This window comes from Pogonomyrmex barbatus, unplaced genomic scaffold, assembly GCF_055798465.1.
Source record: "Pogonomyrmex barbatus isolate J1 unplaced genomic scaffold, ASM5579846v1 scaffold11, whole genome shotgun sequence".
Lineage (NCBI taxonomy): Eukaryota > Metazoa > Arthropoda > Insecta > Hymenoptera > Formicidae > Pogonomyrmex > Pogonomyrmex barbatus.
This window is the reverse complement of record NW_028297107.1, coordinates 5919298-5938658: the sequence shown is the minus strand read 5'-3', so window position 1 is coordinate 5938658 and position 19361 is coordinate 5919298. Positions and strand designations below refer to the sequence as shown.

The following is a 19361-nucleotide window of genomic DNA, read 5'->3' as shown; positions in this document are numbered from 1 at the left end:
TTTTAACAACGATAAAGTTCATTGCAACTAAAATAACGTATCTTCAACGTTTGGCGAACGGAATAATATAGGCATTTCATGCCTCTTTAAGTTTTCCAATCAATTTTTCTTTAATGTGCTATTTTTGTATAAGAATAAAAGCAGATGCGTGAAAAACACTAGCATTCTAGAAAGACCATTCTATTCACTTCAATTTTGAAGATGGAAGAAGGCTAAGTCTTTTTCTTCTTACTTTCAAACAAACTTCCATGACGTGCACTTTAAAAAGTATGGTGGTGACCAGCTAAGACCGCGGTTAAAAGGGTTAAATAGAAATTTCTTTCCTTTAATCAAATTTGATTGAAAACCACGTGCAACTTTAAAGTTTCAAAGTTACATAAACGGTAGAATAAATGAAAATGAGTATAAAGAAGTTATACAATTTTAATTTCTTTTACATATTGAATTAAAAATTACAATTTTTCGCAAGGAAATGTCATTTTATTTATCATCTTGCATAAATATAAAAAAGTCGTAAATTTTTTCTGGGAAGGAGAAAAAATAAAATTTATTGTCATTTATCATTTATCTAATTTAATCAAATATTCCGAGAGAGAGCATAATTAAAATTTAGTATAATAATAATTTAGTATAATTTTTTTTTACATTAAAACAATCATAACTCAAACACAAGACCTTTCGATAAAACATATTCACAATCCGCAAGTCTGGTTAGCTACGAGGGAGGCACGTGCCACCCTCTCGTCTATATGAGATCTACCGTATGCGAGCAAACGATCGTAATCGGATTCGCGGAGGCTGTTTAGCAGTATCAGCTTCGAGGAGTCTTACCGAACTTGTTCGGGATCACGTCGGGATCAGTCTCCACAGTCTGTTGAGAATTCTGCAAGGGGTATTGTTGGGGCGGTAACTCGCTGAGTTCCGCCGGTTTCTCGTGCCGCGGTTTTGCCACGCGGTTTTCCCGACGCACCCTGACCACCACAACTAGGATGATGAGTACCAGGGTCACCAGTGCGCCGACCACCACCCCTATCAGCGGTGACAACATGCCGCCGATGCCGGCGTCCTGACCTGCAACGACAAGATAATACGATCGTTACCTTTTCCGAATCCTCGATCGAAAAATCGATTGGAGCTTACGTGCTCGTTCAGATGTCTCATTGATTATTCAAAGTTTAAATGAATAGTGACTTAAATATCTAAATTATAGAAAGAACTTTCGATTTGATGGTGGTTTTCTTCTCTTTTTTTTATATGCATTTAAAAAAAGTTAAAAAATAATGAATGCTATACGTGGCGTAATTCCTTTTTCATTCAAAGTGCAGCGATCGATTATTTGATCATACGAATGAGTAAGAAAAATTTTTTATGATCTTTAAAGCATTAAATATACATTGTCTCTTTTTATCTTCTTTAAAATTTGAGGAAAATCGTCTTAGTAACAACAGATATCGCAAATCATGTTCCAGTTTCCTTTCTTTTTGTTTATACTATATTATAAATCGACACATACACGTGCGATGTTGAATATTTAATTAAATCGGAGTCATAGGGGCTGCAAAGAAAGAATTGTTATTACTTGTTGTTGAATCCAGCGGTTGAAGAGTAAAGTTAATGTGGATAATCTTCCGCAGCGGAGGATTAACCACGCCGTGTCGTCATGAAGGGAAAACGTCCTACTGCGGCGTCCACCCTCCTACGTTACTTACGAGTTCTGTTCATTTTTTTCGGGCTTTCTTTCTTCTACGAGTCAGCTTTGCTACGAGCGTAAACAAACCCGGGTCGGTGTCGCCATGGGGAAAACATTTTATATTCTTCAACGTCGGGATTACATTTGCGCGCGATATTTCTTTTGCCGTGCCGTTACACGATTTTACAAATTTTACCAGTATTCGGTACTTTCAAATCATTTCTGGAATCTCAAGTGGTAACAAACGCCTGAAAGATATTTTTATCCCGTATAGAGTCCACGAGATGTAACGCCGAAAATAAGCTAGCAAGCGCAGTCACGTAAACTTCGTTTATATTACAAGGATTAAGTTATATTTAAGACAAATAATTGCTTCATCCTTAAATATCAAATGTAACCACCTGTCTGGTTAAATTCGCTTGTTTGTCTTATAAAGCGAAAAAAGAACTAAATACTAATTTTTTTAAATCCACCTCTTTCTACTCTGTCAGAAACGTAATTTATACGCGGGTATAAAATCATAAATAAAATTTTATTTTGAATTCTACTGATGAATTTTAGATCGTGGGCTAAAAGTGGGCTAAAAGCCCGCGTACACAAAAAGAGAACGAGAGAGAGAGAGAGAGAGAGCTCCCTCCTCTTTAAAAATTTTGCGTGCAGAACCAGAGATGTGTGATGACACTGGAGGTTTGTTCTACGGTTGAACGCGTCATGTTGAAATTATCTTCCACGATCGTGCACGATCGCTGCACGGTATGAGAAATCTTGCAGCGTTATTTTTCGCTTTTAGCCGCGCCACGCCGCGCCGCGCCACCCCGCCCCGCCCCGCCCCGCCCCGCGCCACGCCACGCCACGCCGCGCTACGCCGCGTATCGTCGGCCGCTCCCGTCCGCCGCACACGTGATAACGTCGGCAGGGCGTGGGACCGCGCCTGCTGTTTTTGTCGGATAATTAACAAAACTGCTTTCTTGCGCCGTCCTGAGTTGCGATCAGGTGTGCGCCGGTGTGCGAAACGGAGCTGCGGGCGAAAGACGCGTATCGCCCCCTTCCCCCCCTCCCCCTCCCAGCCCACGCTCCACGAGCCCTTAATCTTTAAATTCTCGCCTGGCGCCAACTTATTTAGCCGACCCCTGGTACACGAGGGCTGATGCTTGACTTATAACGCGAACTTGAATCATGTTGATATCGCTTAACGTATCGTTCCAGCGTTAAAAAATATATATCTTGAAAATTACTCTTTTAATTGGCTGTTTTTTTAATGGCGTGTTTATCATTAAAATATTTTTGCACTGGGATGTTTTCGCGAAACACGACTTATGTATTTTTTTTTTCCTATTGAAATTACGGATCACGGAGGAAGAGGAAACGGTATATTTTTTACACAAATCATCGTTAGTCATTATACAGACGGCAGAAAGATTTGGCAAGGCATATTAATTTCTTTTGCTGAAAATATTATTGAATTTGCTAGAGAAAATGTCTTGTTGCAACAGCGAAATGTATTACTATCAAAAGTAGACTCCATCTCGTTTCGGCAGCAAATTTGTGTTTTTACGAACAAAGAACTCCGGACAAATCTTATGGAAAATGGCTCTCGATCAAATTAAAATTTAAGCAAGTTTATAATCGTATAATCGTGAGGACTCTTTGATCAACTTGACATGAGTTACAAAATATTAAAATTTGGAGAGCCCAATTTGATCGAGAGCCATTGTAAGATTTGGAGGTTCTTTGCGCAACTTGAAGTTCTTTAACAAAACAGATCTCGTAGGGTTAAACCATTAGCCACTGCTGCCGGATAAATTTAACCGCTCTCTTTTAATTCTAAAACTTTCGTCTTTCGCCTTTGTGATGCGCCACGAACGCGACACGAACAGAGTGTGGCGGCATTCCGACAATCGGATCGGTCGCCTCGTTTGCGCGGCATGCGGCAACTCCCGTCGTAACACAGGCATATTTACGCGTGTAGATGCATTAAAGCACTCGCGCGCGCGCGCACGTGTGTGTGTGTGTGTGTGTGTGTGTGTGTGTGTGTGTGTGTGTGTGTGTGCGTGCGTACGTGTGAGGTATTTTGCCGGGATGCGCGCGGGATGCACGGTAATGCCCGTAAAACCCCGGTTTAATCAGCCGGCAGCCTAGGGTACACACCACCGTGACCGAGCCCGTAACCCGAGGAACGTTTCTGCGCCACGTGGTGGTATTATTATGCCTGGGTATGGTGTCGGACCGTAAATGAGCTTCTCTCGCCGAGGAAACTCGGCGCGCACACATCGCCGAATGCCGGGCGGCGAGCTTAACGAACTCGTAAACGCACACGCCGCAGCATCTCGCAGGCGTCCGCTTATCCGCGCGAGAATCTCGAGATCGTCGTTTCTCCTTTCCCCCTCTTGCTCCTCCCTCGCCCTCCGCGTCGCGTCGCGTCGCTCACGCGATTGTGCGTGCCGGCTGCGACTCGCGTGCTCGCGAGCGCGGACAGATTTTCCGGAAGCGCGGCGCGCGTGTCGGGGAGATTCGCGGAAAGCGGTCACGTCGGAGCCCTGAATTTCTCCCCGAGGGACCCTTCCGAGGGACGCTCAAGATGAAAAAAAAAAAAAAAAAAGAAAGAAAGAAAGAGAAGAGAGAGACGCTAAATAAAGTTGTACACACTCAGGACTATTAGCGTGGCTTTTGTACGCGATTACGCGGCTGTCGCGTGTTGAAAAGGTATCCCTCCGCTCCACTTCCCCTCGCCTGTATTTTGCACTCGGAGATTTTTACAGAGGAGTTCTATATCGTTCGTAATAAACTGACGATTTTTATTTTACATCTCGTGTGCATTAGGACGCAGGCCAAGAGCTCTGTGAATTAAAGCTGGAAAGCCGTCGAAGGAAAGAGAAGAAATACAGATGTAAAATCTTACCTCGTTGCGCTAACACTTTTGTTCTATCGCGTTTTCCACTTCGAATTCTTCCATTCTTCTCGTGTTCTCGTCATAATCGCGAAGGCTATCTCTAATTTTTTAATCGGGACGTAAAACGTCCACGTCGAGAGCGCGATGCGCGCGGGTATCGCACTCGACGCGCATTTACAGTTTCCATTTTTCGTGTAATTGGCCGCGGCTTCGACCAGACTATAAAGGAAGATTTATGGGAAGTCGCGGTGGCACGTACGGCGAGCACACATGTCATGTGTGAGCACACATAAGCGACACGGAGTCCTATTGCAACGAGCTTAAGAAACTCTCGTAAATTCATCCAGCTCTGTGGATGAACTGCAGTAAGGCTTTTGACAATTTAGTTGAGGAAGATTTATGATGCCGGAGTGCAGCGCGCGCGCGCGCGCGCGCTGTTTTGACGGCTTAAGCTTTTAAATATTTCATTTATTTCTCCGTCATTTTTCGATCCTGAAGCGCCACGCCGTGGCACTCGTTTTCACACGCCTCGAGTTTCAATTACGTCATTTCGTTTACGTCTATTATTTAAAGCACTTGTCGAGAAAGCGTCGTGACTCTGGATTCTTATCGAATTTGTTTTAATTGGTGAATCTTGCGCGTCCTGTCTTGCGTGTGTCCTTTGGAGATCGATGGATAATTTTTCAATTTATTATTACTTCTCTGGAACTTGCGCCCGATGGGGAATAGTTACGGTTAGCGATCGTATACAACCCTAAGCCTCCGATACTGTCTCGTAAAAGTTGCAATGGAAGTTTAATCGAGTTCTACGCGGAGAAACGTCTGGTGCCAGGGTAGTAAAGATAAACCGGTCCTTATATCGTCGATCCCTGAGAAAGGACTAACGGGATTCTCGAAGAGGGAGAGAGGGAGAGAGAGAGAGAGAGAGAGGGAGAGAGAGAGAGAGAGAGAGAGAGAGAGAGAGAGAGAGAGAGAGAGAGAGGGAGGGAGGGAAGGGAGAGAGGAGATGCCATATCCCAACGGATTCCCGAATCCCAAGTTCATCGAAGTTTAGATCACTAATCGGACTTGCAGTAGGGTCAGGGATGGAATCTAGCCACTTGGATTATTTGAGAAAAATATCCCTCAACGCGGAAAAGGGAATCCTTAAGGAAAAAAAGGAGGAAAATTCCGTCCAGATCCGAAATGCCGCGAAGATTTTTCTATCTGCTGGAAATTTTGCCTGAATTTTGATATTATCACCTATTTCCACGAGATTTTGGAAGGAGTATAGTCGACGTACCTGCTAATACAATATCTTCGACGTCAATTTATTCTGTTATTTTCCGCGACGTGTCGGATAATCAAATGGCGCGAGATCTCAATCTCAATTATATATTTTGTTACACTTTGACGCCTCAGTATATTATAATAAACATTTCCTCCAAAGAAAAAAATAATTACGTTCGAAACTTTTTGCGCGTGAGCTATATACTCGGAAATTTTGCCATTAGAAAAATGCTACGTTAATAGCAATCTTGCATCAGGAGAAATGACATGAATTAGTTATTCCTTAATAATCCATATTTTAACTAATTAAAGCTCTAATTAAATTTTACTCGAATTTTCAGGCGTAAAGACGTTATAAAAGACTCGAGATGAATTTTACCGGGAGCACAATGTGCTCGGGGAGGTTAGGTAGATCGTCTTTAAGGGGATGGACGAGTCGCACTACGTAACGATGGCGGCCGCGTCAGACATAAGACGAAGCTCGGAGGTCATGGTGGCCGGTTAAGTCACCAAGAAGTCAGGCTTAGCCGGCGCCCGAATCCAAGTTCGGCTCACCTGGATTAATTCCAACGTAGGGTCGACCCCAAATCGCTGTTACGCCACCCTGCTCCCGGCTAAAGCGACTTAGAGTCTCTCTCTCTCTCTCTTTCTCTCTCTCTCTCTCTCTCTCTCTTTCTCCCCCTCTCTCTCCGTGCTTTCAATTAATGAAACGTTCACGCGGCTCACCTCTGTCGCTCCGTCACCATGGATCATTTCCCGAATGAATTTCCGAACCTCATTGCGATTAAAAGATAGAACCTAATATAAACTTTTGGAACTTTTAATATCATCTGACCGAACACCGATTTCCAATTACTGGAACCACCGATATAATTTTGGAAAGCTATTCCGAAGAGCGGTTTTAATTTCAAAACGTTGGATTTCCAATGCGCGAGGAGTATTTTAGTATGCGACTGCATTTTTTCACTTAGCTATTCTAAATCTAAGATATCTTATATATTCCGATATTAAAGAGAATGACTTTTCTAGATTTTTCTGCACGTGGAGCACACAGTACATTAATCAGATATCGCAAACAGATTGAGAAACTGAATGTTTGAGAACTGAATTCGCGGGAATAAGGAGGCGATTCAGCCGATCAGCGTTAATCGCTTAAGAAATTCGTGTTAAATTAACAGAGCTACTTGAATGTTGAAGGGAACCTTTGTTCCGGATCATCCGTCATTGGCGTGCGCGTTCGTCAAAGCTAATGAAGGATAATTGAGAGACGCCGGTCGGCAGGTCGGATTGTCTTTGACGCAATCAGCCGGTATCGCGCCGGGAATGTACCAGAATGCAAGATGCTCGCTGCAAAATTTTAGCAAGCACGTAGATACTCTACGGACGTATTCACGTCTCCTCGGATCAGAGAGGTACCTCAGGAGAGGTATCTCATCGTCGCGTCCACCAATTGTGAACATTGACAGACAGAAGCATCACTTCGCGCGTAAAAAGAGCGTGAAGATATTTTAAATCAGATAATTATCTGTATGTGGATTTTATAATTAAAATCCACGAGAAATTAACACGCATGATGTGTATTCCTTCTGATTGCAATCAGCAGATCCGAGAAGTCATGGAAGGGAACGTCATCGATCGATCCTTTCTTCGTGCGCGTGCATACGTGTATACGTATGTACGCACGCTTGATGGTGCGTGTCCGGGCGAAATCGGACAGTAATTACCACCGCAATTCCGCCATGCGGGGCGGATTGGCTCCCGCGTTTGGTTTGCATAGCCGAGATGAAAGGACGGAGTCCTGTGGCAAGGCGCGGCCGCAGATCCAGAACAACCCGTCTGTAATAAACGCTCGCTACGGGGAAGGAGCAGAGAGGAGGGGAGAAGGGAGACGGGAGGGAAGGGGAGATAGAGGGGGGGGGGGTAAGGACTTTCGATGATACCGGGAAGATTTCGAAGTCGCTGAGTTCTAATCTCGATTGTTGTAGGAAGCGTCGCGACGCGTCGCGTGACATCGACGTCGGGCCCTTTATCTGATACGACCCTATTTCGACGAGACTCCTCTGCTTGATGCCACTATAATTCGAATACCCGCGGGCTCGTTTCGACCAAATTAAGCCGGCGGATACCTTCCGTCTGGATCAATCTTCCAGCGTAAGCCGCACGGATCGAGTTTGTACTACTCGCGGTATTCAATTGACGTGCGCTGAATTGTAAAAGATAGCATTTTTTAGCATTTCAATCGCGTAAGTAAAGCTGGGGAAGAGCCGGGGCGATAATGATCCATCCATGCGAATTTCAATTGAAAAAGATCAGAGATGGCACGACTTCTAGATTAAGGTAATTACGTATAAATTAATTATGAGTGTCAACGACAATTACAATTTCCAGTACAAATAGCCGACGGAGTTGTTTATTACAGAAAATGTTATACAGTCTATGTGCGTGCATGACAAATGCGCTTTCAATTTTCAAAACATTCGTTGCAAAAATTAAATGTAATTTTCTGCAACGTGAAACGAAATTGTTGTTGACGAAATTTTCAACATTTGATAGATAGTAGCACAAAAATATTTTAAGAAAATATCTTCGCTGTAGTTTAATCTAATGATTATTCCTGGTAGAATTTCATTCGAACAGAATGAAACAGAATTTTATTTGTGTTTTTTTTTCCCAGAAGGAAGAAAAGGAGTTGCGTCTCGGGAACTGGGTTTTGGACTTGCTTTTATATTACACAACTTTCGTTATATAACTACGTTCAATTCCGAGATCTGTACGGGAAAGAAATAAGTATCGCCGCACGAGCGGCCAGCGATCCCTCGAACAATCTTCTTTCCGTCAAGCGCAAACCGCTAGTTAAAATTCGCGCAGGCCTTCGAGCGACAGTTTCGCAAACATCCCGAACGAGGTTCGCCGTCGTGAGGGATTGATATAACAAGTAACCACGAAATCGAAGAAATTTGCTCGTACATTCGTTCCTCTGAATTCCGTTATAAATGCCGATTCTCTCGCGATCGCGATTATCGATTCTGAAGTGATGCCTCCCGAAAAATGCTTGGAAAAAGACGTAACTTTCAAACAACGGCAAAACCGCCGACGTGCCGACCGCACGGATACGGAAAAAAAAAAACCACTGCGCGAGGGATTAAGGATCGTATCGATAACCGATAAAGTTTACTTTTAACAGGGCCAATTTCGAAACTTTCCCACCGCGTAGGTGCTTAACCAGAGTTTACAAATCTCCTCGCGAAGATTTCTGTCCTCGTTTCTTGATATCCGTATATCGTCCGAAATCTGGGATCTGGGTTTTTTTTTTTCAACGCGTTTTCGATTGCTTCTCGATTGAAGGGACTGTTAAAGGGATCTCCAAAGCGATCACCGAAAGAAATGCTTTCCATGCGAGATGTCGGGATGGATAAAGCGCTAATTATTCTTTCCCGTTGTGCCGTAAAAAAAAAAAGAGACGACGCCGCCGTCGAGGACGAAATAACGCGAGGTTACGCGATAAAAACGGAAATGGATGGGAAAACGTAGCGTGCACGTGAAAAGATGTGGCGTTTTGGCGACGTCTGACGAGATCGCCTGTGGAAACGAGAAGCGCGAAACTGGATGAGAATATGAACGGGGGTATGGGGCAAGGAGACGGGGTGGAGAAGAGGCGCGGGAGGGAGCCGAGAAAAATGACAACGGGGGTAAACAGAGCTAAGTGAAGTTAACGATCGGGCAAGAAGAGCGGCAAAAATGACCCCGGGAAAATTACCGCACGCGCAACGGCTTAATGTCCAAAAAGACGAGAGTAGGAAGAAGAGAAAGAGAGAGAGAGAGAGAGAGAGAGGGAGGGAGAGAAAGTGAATAAGGGCAGAAGATATAGGGAGAGGAAGATAAAAGAAGAGAGAGGAGCGAGGGGATGGGAGGAAGAGACGGAGAAAAAAGGAAGTCAGGGTGAACGTCGGCGGTCGAGAACGAGAGAGATATCAGAAGAACACGGAGAAAGGAAAGCTGCAGCTGCTTAATGACCACCCTGTACATTCGTATCTCTCTTGGATAGGCATTCCTTTTTCTTCATCCTTTGCAATTCCGCTCTACTCCCTTTTTCCTCCTCCCCAAGTTCTCGGCAGTGCCGGGCGCTGGGTGCCGCTGGGACCATTATCTGTAATTGCTTTCTTTAATTCGATGTTCGCTCGCCTATGTGGCGGGACAAAAAAATCCGCGTAATAAGTTAGAAACGGCTTAAGTGGCGCCCGGACGTATGGAATCGCGTGAAAGGTTCGAATCACCGTCACCGGGCTCGTCGTGCGTCTCGCGCACGTTACGACATTGCATTGCGATTCTCGCCGTGCGGAAATCCCTCCGATCCTTTCTGCGCGAGATAGATTCGCGGTCTTTTTCGAAATCGATAGCCGCGCAGTTTCCGTTCTTCTCGCAGTCTCTCCCCGCGTATAAAGGTGATATAGGTGACGAACGTACGTAGAAATACGGGATAGAATTCCGAACGGCGGTTGTCTTTTCGGGAGATCGATACCGGAAATAAATCTGGGCCCCGCCGCGGCCCAGGATCTCCTTTGGCTCGCGCTCGAACGCGAGATTCCTCAATTTATTTTTGAGCACGCGGACGTCGAGGTCGCGGCCGCCGGAGTCAAAAGTCACGCGGAACCGTTGCCGCACGTTCGTCGGTATCGAGCGGCAAATTGATCGACGCCACGACGACCGTAAATCACTTCGCTGACAATTGATTCGGACCGTTTTACCTCGGGCCACTGCGAGAACTACTGTTTACGAGAATACGCGTGCACGTAACACTACATTGCGTCGCGTTGCGTCGCGTTGCGTGCGCGATGGTTGCGGCTTCATTTGCTACCGTGTTTAATGATACGCAACGTGACGCGCTCGTAACGTTTCGCCACGTTCTCGTTGCGTTATTTTGTACTCTCGTCTGCAGATTTTTACGCCTATTTTTACACTTGAAATTTTTACAAATGAAAATTATTAGCGGTCGATCTCTTCTTATTGTCACATTTGGAAATAATTATTTTTATCATTTGTATTGTATTTTACGAAATGAAGATTTAAATCATATTTTTTAGCTTTCATTTCATTATTAAATTTATACATTATTAAATTGTTGGAAAAGATTTTTTTTATTCAGAATTTGCGTCTCGCAATTATATAAATCTGAAATTTTTAGAAGGACGGGAAAACTAAAGCCAATGATAATTAAAATGATACTAAATGATAACTATGATTGCTAAAAATTGCACTAAATATGTATTTCACTTTATTAAAGTATTTGATATTTCCTGCGTTTTAATTAATAGAAATAAAAAAGATCTTAATTTAAAGCTTAATTGTAGAAATGTATAACGTTAAAAATTACAAGGAAATTACCTGGAAATTTTTTAAAGTTTAATAGGGAAGAAAACATCTAACATTTTAATACAAACATCAATTAAATATTGACTTTACAGTATCAGGCAATATCGATTGGATAATTCTAGAATTTGAGAAAAACGAAATACTCGATACTCCTCGAAGTTAATTCCGACGCGAATTTCCTTGATAAGCAGCGTGATGCGCAATACGAATGTCTAATGGGGTGTGGTACGTTCGTCTCGTAACGTTGTCTCGGGAGTGGTGATCCGTCTTGCTTACCGCCCCGCGTCGTTGACACCACCCACCTCGAGAACAGCCGTTATCCGAATCATCCTCCCCCCCCCCGCCCGAAAGGCCCACATGAACCCACGATGACCTTGCGTCGATCCGTGTACTCGACCAGCACCTTCCGCTAATCTCCGAGAAATCGCGGGATGCCGGAATTGAGCTAGGTTGAGCTCGGTTGACTCCTCCTCAACGACGCTCCTCATTCGACCTCATGGCCGACTAAGTGATAGACGATACGCGATTTTTCATCCTGTCGTCGCGATAATCCAACCCGCCTGCGTATCGGACTATCGACCTGGTTAGGAATATTCTCGCGCGGGAACAAGACGGGAAATATTACAAAACTTTCGTATACTCACGCGCGCGCAATTTAACGCCCCGTTTGACGCGTGTGTCAATAACAGAACACGCGATCAATCGAGAATTCCAGAATCTCCTCCGATTTTCTTCGATGACCAAGTACGATCGAGCGAGATTCGTAAGAATCTAAAGTTACAGTTTTGCGAGCTTGCACTTACCGGTTCGCTTCTCGGCGTCGCGATACGTGACCTCGCTGAGGATGACGGGTTGACTGCGACCCTTGGCGTTCACCGCGTAAACCGCCACGTGGACCCCGGCTTCGACCGAGGCCTCCAGCCCGGCCAGGGCAAAGGTAGGCTCGTCCGGGTTGGAGACATTGTAGAGGGGCTGGCTGCTGGCTAGGTAGTCGACGTCGCCGTGATAAACCTCCAGGACGAATTTCTGTGGCAGCCCGCCGTCGTATCCCGGTACGCACTTCACCTCCACGCTGGTGTACGTCTGGTTCGCCAGGGTGCAGTTGCGCACCGGAAACGGTTTCCCTGGAACGTGGAGTAGTCGATGACGGAAATTACAGAAGGGGCAGAAAGCAACGGTTTATACATCGTGTGACTTATACTTAAACGACCCTTCCGTTCAAAAATCCGGAGCTCCGACAAAAATGCTGTGAGAGAGAGAGAGAAAGGGAGAGAGAGGGACTCTCTCTCTCTCTCTTTCGCTCTCTCATTCTCTTTCTTTCGCGGCCGCGCTACCCCTCGGCACTAAATCTTTCTCAGCGACACGCATGACCGCCACTTCCGTCTCGTGACATTTTCTGGACACCTTGTACGCGTCTATACATCCGAAAGCGGCTCCACAGGTTGGCTCGGGCGTTCTCGTTTCCTCGGAAATCAAGCTCGGCGCGCGAGTGAAAAATGCTCGCGTGTCCACGAGTGGCAAAGATTTAGTGTACCAGGATCGTAATGGGCGTAGAGATGTGTTCTGCTCCCTTTTTCTTCCCGCACCTCTCCGAGTCCGCCCCCGCCCCAGCCGGCCACCACCGGAGGATGTGTCAGCGTGACACATCCTCCACGCCGTCAGGATCTCGTTTTCCCCCTCGTTCGAGAATAAAGGCACGTCACGTTTGTTTTCCTTTTGACCGAAATCAATTCTATCCTTATTAGAAGTGACGACCGAGAGAGAAAGAGAGAGAGAGAGAGAGAGAGAGAGAGAGAGAGAGAGAGAGAGAAAAAGAGGAGAGAGAAAAAGAGGAAGAGAAAAAGAGTGAAGAAGAGAGAGGGGAGAGGGGAGAGGGGAGAGAAAGTGAGTAAGAGTGAGAGAGAGAGAAAGAGGGGGGAGAGGAAGAGATACAATAGGTTTTACACGCGCATTATCTTCTTTTATCTAATTTCGATATTCATTGCGCTCGTTTCGCGTTCATCCACTCCGAGATTTCATTTGTCACAAAGTCCGTCGTCGTCGTCGTCGTCGTCGTCGTCGTCGTTGTCGTCGTCGTCGTCGTTGTCGTCTTCTTTCTCGTTATGACTCGCGGATCTACAGGACGTATATTGAATCTCGACAATGCTTCGTTTGTACTTTACGCGCGCTTGTTCTTCTCCTTGCTGGTCTTTGCCCTTCCGTTTCTTATGTCGCTTTGCCACGTAACTCGACAGAACTAACATTCGTATGTACCCGCGCTCTCGCGCTTGTAAAAGACCATGGATGGAGACAAATTCAAATTAGTTTTGCGGACAAAGAAGGACGGCTAATTTCGTCAAACCGGATGTTCCGCGAAATGGCGTGGTCTCCTTATATTTTTCCTCGTCGAAAGAATCAGCATGCCAACTACTATACAAAACACGTGTAACCTGACTACGGGGCGAGCGAAAATATGTGCAGTTCATTTCTACGTTTCGTTGGCAAGGAAATGCATTGCAATAAATTTTTCCCAAGAAAAATTACTTACTCACGAGTAAGCAATAACACGAGTGCACATTTAATGTATCCACGATGTCTTACGCTTCTTCTTCTCTTTTTTTTTTTTTAATTCGCAACTCGCCCCGCGAGACTTATCGATATTATTGATTTACGTTGGCACACCGTGATTTCTCGTCAGAGCGAAATATCCGCGCTTCATTCATGCGTTCGAGAAATCATAAATTTCGATACGTCTCGGAATTCCAATTGTACGCTTGTTCGATATGCGTAACGAGTGGCATCTAACGCAATCCTCGATTCTGTCGTGAGACTCCGTCCCGGAAATCCCGTCTTTTTACCCCGTTCCTCCACGCTTCGACGGGCATATTCCTTACTGAAATGCTTCGCGGAATGCTAACCGACATCAATAACGTCGAAAAGGGGGAGGGAGGGGGGTGGTAAACGGTGGGAGAGGAACGAGAAAGGATTCAACAAAAATAATATCATGCCATCGGGTTTACGGGTCGTTGGCATTGGCGGAGCACCGCGAGAGGGTTTCGATATCGAGGCAAAGGAGCGGACGGTGCGCGCAAGAGGAGGACGGACGATTTTATTTTTGGGATGGAGGAGGAGAGGGGGGGAGAGGACAGAGACGAACGGGAGGACGAGAGGCACACACCGGTGCCGCTCACAGTCGACGTATTCGTCAACGTCAATACGTCCTCGGCCGATCGCCATGTCAACGTCACTGTCGATCACGCACGGACGGGGGTGGTGAGGTCGGGGAGGGGGGAGGGAAGAGGAGAGGAGGGAGAGGGAAAAAAGGAGAACGAGAAAACGCGAAAAAATTCGCCTGGGGATTAATGCCGATTTAACGCTCGATGATTGGTCGCCTCCCATTGTACTCGCGGCGATGATTCGCGGGAATCACGTCGCGCTCTTCCCCCCCCCCCCCCGCCGAGAGAGATTTCGCAAAAACACAGCGGCGATTTTACATTTCAACCGCGCATTTTTGGCGCTTTCCGGCGCGGCTCTCGCGCGCGATTAAAAATGCTCCTAATTTTACAATTTTCGTTCGGGAATTTATTATGAGGCGCCGCGCCCCGTACCGGCGAACACCTCACCCCTCTGTTAAACGCCAACGTTATTCCACGATTTCGAGCACCGAACGAAACGTCGAGTGTGTTTCTCCAAAAGGCCGACGCCGCTATTTTAGTCATCTATTTATTTGCGTGTTTCTCCCGGATACACGGATGTGTTGTTTCCTCAAACACGGAGAAATTTTTACAACCACGTCGAACGAATGTACGTCGATCCGAGAAATTCAATAATTACGTTCTAATGCGATAACAACGTTCCACCGACAAATATCGGTTTTAAATAATTACTGTTTGCGCAGATGCTCTCCTTCCTTTTTTTCAACTCCATCGATATATCTGAATTAACAAAATTATCTCTAACGAGATAAATCGCGGAGAAAATGGATAATCATCGATCGTCTCTGGTTATTCGTATTTGGATTCTAGCGTGATTTTAATCGCGCATTTTTCTCCCTTATAGATTCCTTTAGATAGAAAAGATAATACAGGAAAGGCAGGACAACGCGATTCCACGCGATTTGTCGGCTAATAAACAGTTTGCAGTGTCAATACGTCGACGCTCGAACAATTTGCCCGAAACAACCCTCCCCCCCCTCCCTCCTAACCCCCCCTCCCCAGAAGAGGACCGCAATATTTCGTCCTCCAAAAGAATCCCTCCATCGGGCATCGCCGCGATGTGCTTGTCGCGTGTCTACTCACCGGCTGCTACCAGCTGAAAGAGACACGGCCTCGACTGGGTACCGACGAGGTTGTCCGCCCAGCACGAGAGGGTGCCGTAATCCAGCTCGGTGGACGGCGTGTATCTCAGCACGCTTACGCCGTTCGACTTCTCCATGGAGAACCTGCCGGGCGCCACCTCCAGGGTCTCGCCGCTGTTGTTGAATTTCCACCGGAAATTGTGCGCCGGCGGATCGGCCTCCACCTTGCAGGCGATGTCGAGCGACTCGCCCCGCGAAGCGCCGACCACTATAATTCGGTCCTCCTTGCACACCGGGGCGACTGCAAGCAGAATTATCGATTTGTACATACCAGCGGGAGAGCAGGCATACGAAAAGGGTCTCCTTCCCTCGCTGCTCTGGAGAGCCTGCAACGATGACGGTGCGGGGTGGTCCTTTGATGACCATCGCACCGTACCGTGTGGATTCTCTCCACCACCGTCGGCGTTTAGAATTCGCGAAATTTATAACAATCGGCATTTCCCGCACGGGGAGTGGCATTCAAAGAGCCACGAAGCGTGAAATCTCGTATTTTCGCACTTTACGCGAAGTGGACGCGTTTTAATTTGAGACAGTTCGAAACATGACCGGACGCTTGATTAAAGTTTCGGCCGACAATAATCGGCAGGATGTCGTGTAGGATTTAAAGTGTAGGATGTAAAGTATGGAATTTAAGGGTTGTAGAATGTTTTACATTTTTCTGGATTGTAATGCTGGAATTATCGATTTGTATGCGCTACCGAGAGGCGAGAGGATTTCTCTTCTCTTCTATGAGTTATGTGGTTTGCGTAGTTTATAACGCAATAGGATGGTCCTTTAATGATCATAATACCGTACTACGTATTTTACTGTGAACGGTGAAATTTGCGAAATTTATAACAATCAGGCTTTCCGAGCCAAGAGCGGAATTCAAAGAGTTATGAACATAATATCTTGAATTTTCACATTTATGAATCAGGACATACACATGTTCGACGATTTTTAATTTGCCGGCGAATGTGAAACAAGATTGTTACGTTAACTGCAATTTAAAAATAATAATAGACAAGTTTTATTGAAAAATTATTCACGGTTATCACATATGAATTTTACGATCGATACTAGAATTTATTGCAATTAATTAGAATTTTTGCGAAATATAAAATTAAAAGAATTAGAAATATGGAGTCTTAAATTTTCATAACTACGATTCAAAAAAACACAGTATTTATTAATTTAATTTGATAAAATGAGATTATTACAATAATCAAGTTTTAAAATAATAAATTATAAAATAAAGATTTTATCGGAAATTATTCAGTCGTACATAGTTACGCACAGCAGTTCGTATTATAAATTTTATTATCGATGTTAGAATTCATGAAATTTATTACAACTAAATTATTTAACTAAAATTTCCACGAAATGTGAAATTGACAGAATTAGAAATGTAGAATTTTAAATTTTCATATAATTATGACTTACGAGATACATGTTTAATGATTTAATTGGATAAAATGCAAAATGAGATTATATTAATTTAAGTTTTAAAATAATAATCAATAGACTCTCTCTTTATTGGAAAATTATATTCATGATTATCTCGCGTGCGCATCGTACTAATAAATTTTACCATCGACGCAGAATTTATGAAATTTATTGCAATTAATCAAAATTTTTCGCGAAAGGTGAACGTTGAAGGATGTATGTGAGTATAGAATTTTGCATTTCCACAATTACGTTTCAAAACCCATGTCCGATGATTTAATGTGATGAAATGCAAAACCGTGCCGTGTTGCATAAAGTAAAGTTTTAAAATAATAATCGGCAGACGCGTACGTCGAGAGGGATGTAAAGTAAATATCAGCGTTGTTTCTCCTTTCTTACTCGCGAGAGTAAAACGCGCAGATTTCATTTGCGGATTACTGTTGTAAATTTCAAAATGACTGCCTTACGCTTTCTCTCCTCTCGCCTTCGGCCACGTCTCGTCAAGAGATTACTCGGGCGACGAGCGACGCGTATTAATTGCGCTTCTCGATAAACGTTATTAATGCTACGCTCTTTAGCTCGTCCTCTTTAGCCTTAGAGTACAGGGTTTTTATGTAGTGACGGCGCTTTTTCCCTCGCCGTCACCGTCTTACGTCAACGGCTCTCACCTCGCTTTGTCACGCCAGCCAGAAATTATCATGGCTGCGAGAGAGATAAAGTTTTTTTAGAGACACGATGGTTTCTCGCGTACGCGAGAATCCGGCGGCATTTATTATTAGGTGGCAAAAACGTTAATTGCCGATCGTAATCTCGACGAACGACGCGAGAGACCGCTATTCAGGAACGACAACGTTGTCCGAGTATGATTAGTCAAGTGACTGGCCGCGATTTTCGCCGGCCAAATTTCGAGAGAGTAAGATCGACGCGAGATCGAAAAAAAAAAATTCATTGCTGCAAATCGATTTATCTGTGACTCGAACGAATCGTCGTCGCTAAAAAAAAAAAGATGCTTTGCAAAAAAATATCACAGAGCTACGAATTCGTTTTTGTACATCAATCGCATTTAGCATGGGAATAATCGACCGTTACTCGATAACACCGTATACGTTATTTTTCCGCGTCGCTTCAGAAATATCGAGCAGATCGAACGGGAAGAAAAAGATTTTTCTGTCGATCCGCCACGCTCGTAATGGACGAGATAAAGCGACCGACGAGATATCTCTAGACAACGCCTCGCCGTTATCTGTATACGACGAAAAGTCTTCCGGTCTTGACGGTATGTCAATGATGACCTACATATCGCGGTTGCATCTGGGAAAACACACAAATGACAGCGATGTCGTAAACGGCAAATGATTCCTCCGACACGCCTCGGCGTTTTGTCACGCGTCGGAGGGAAGAGGAGGGTTGGGAGGAATTGAGGAGGGTGGCCGCCCTCTCAACCGCCGGTGGAATCTCGGTTTTATCAAAGCGAGTTATGCAAAAAAGGGTCTACCATCCCTCTCCCTCCGTCTTCCCGCGACGATATATATTTGTCCCGATTTATCTGCGTTTATCTACGCCTCTCTTTGTCTCCATCCGTCTCGCGCCTCTCCCCTCCCCTCCTCACCCCGCACAAGGAGCGGCGCATACGTATCTCATCCCCGTGTAACCGAACGAGAGAGAGAGAGACAGAAAGAGAGAGAGACCGTTTCCGGGGGGGGGGGGGCTGAACGGTGAAAATTGATATTGCGCGCACAATCGGAACAAGGATCACAATGCCGATATAATCCGCTCGAACGCAGCCGGAAGAATATAAAACGCGAGAGCCGCGCGTTTTATCCGAGGCTCGAAAAGCTTGTGATCTTTTGCCCGGGCTGAAAGTATCCATTATTAAACCCGGATCGCTTTTAACATGTCACTTTTATTACAGAAACAGACGACTTTTCATAGCTTTATTATACGCTCATAATTACTACACATTTCCCTATCGTAATTCAATTCGCCAAAGACAGGCGATTGTTATTAATTTTCGATGATGGCCGTAATGCAGCGCATTCCGTGAGAGTTAAAGCTTTTTACGATTTAATATATTGAATTTAAGCGGGGAGAGAGAATGCCGCGCCGAATGGCGTTACCAGGCTTATTGTTCCCTCCCTCGTAACGCCGCATTGTTCCATTTGTAGTATTTTCAATTGCCTCATATTTGAACTTTGATCACCGCTTTTTATCCGAACAACCAGCACGAAACAAATGCGCCGTCAGGGAAATTTTACGATAGAAAGATAAACGCACGCGCGCGCGCGTGTGTGTGTGTGTTTGTGTATACACGCGGTGTGTAATTGTAAACGCGGTGTATTTATGATACGCTACGCGGATTTGTCCGCGATATCCGCGTAAGA

The 19361-nt window shown here is 44.9% G+C and overlaps 1 protein-coding gene across 6 annotated transcripts in view; it reads right to left on the bottom strand.

The window, feature by feature from the left end:
- LOC105432042 (kin of IRRE-like protein 1) overlaps nt 1-19361 on the bottom strand; it is a 363147-nt gene that overhangs the window by 4661 nt on the left and 339125 nt on the right. For all 6 annotated transcript variants that reach the window (XM_089070858.1, XM_089070856.1, XM_089070855.1 and 3 more), the window contains 3 exons: nt 15497-15796; nt 12023-12343; nt 832-1071 (listed from right to left, as the gene is read on the bottom strand). In XM_089070858.1, coding sequence (XP_088926984.1) covers nt 832-1071; nt 12023-12343; nt 15497-15796 — 861 coding nt within the window. The remainder of the gene's footprint in view (nt 1-831; nt 1072-12022; nt 12344-15496; nt 15797-19361) is intronic.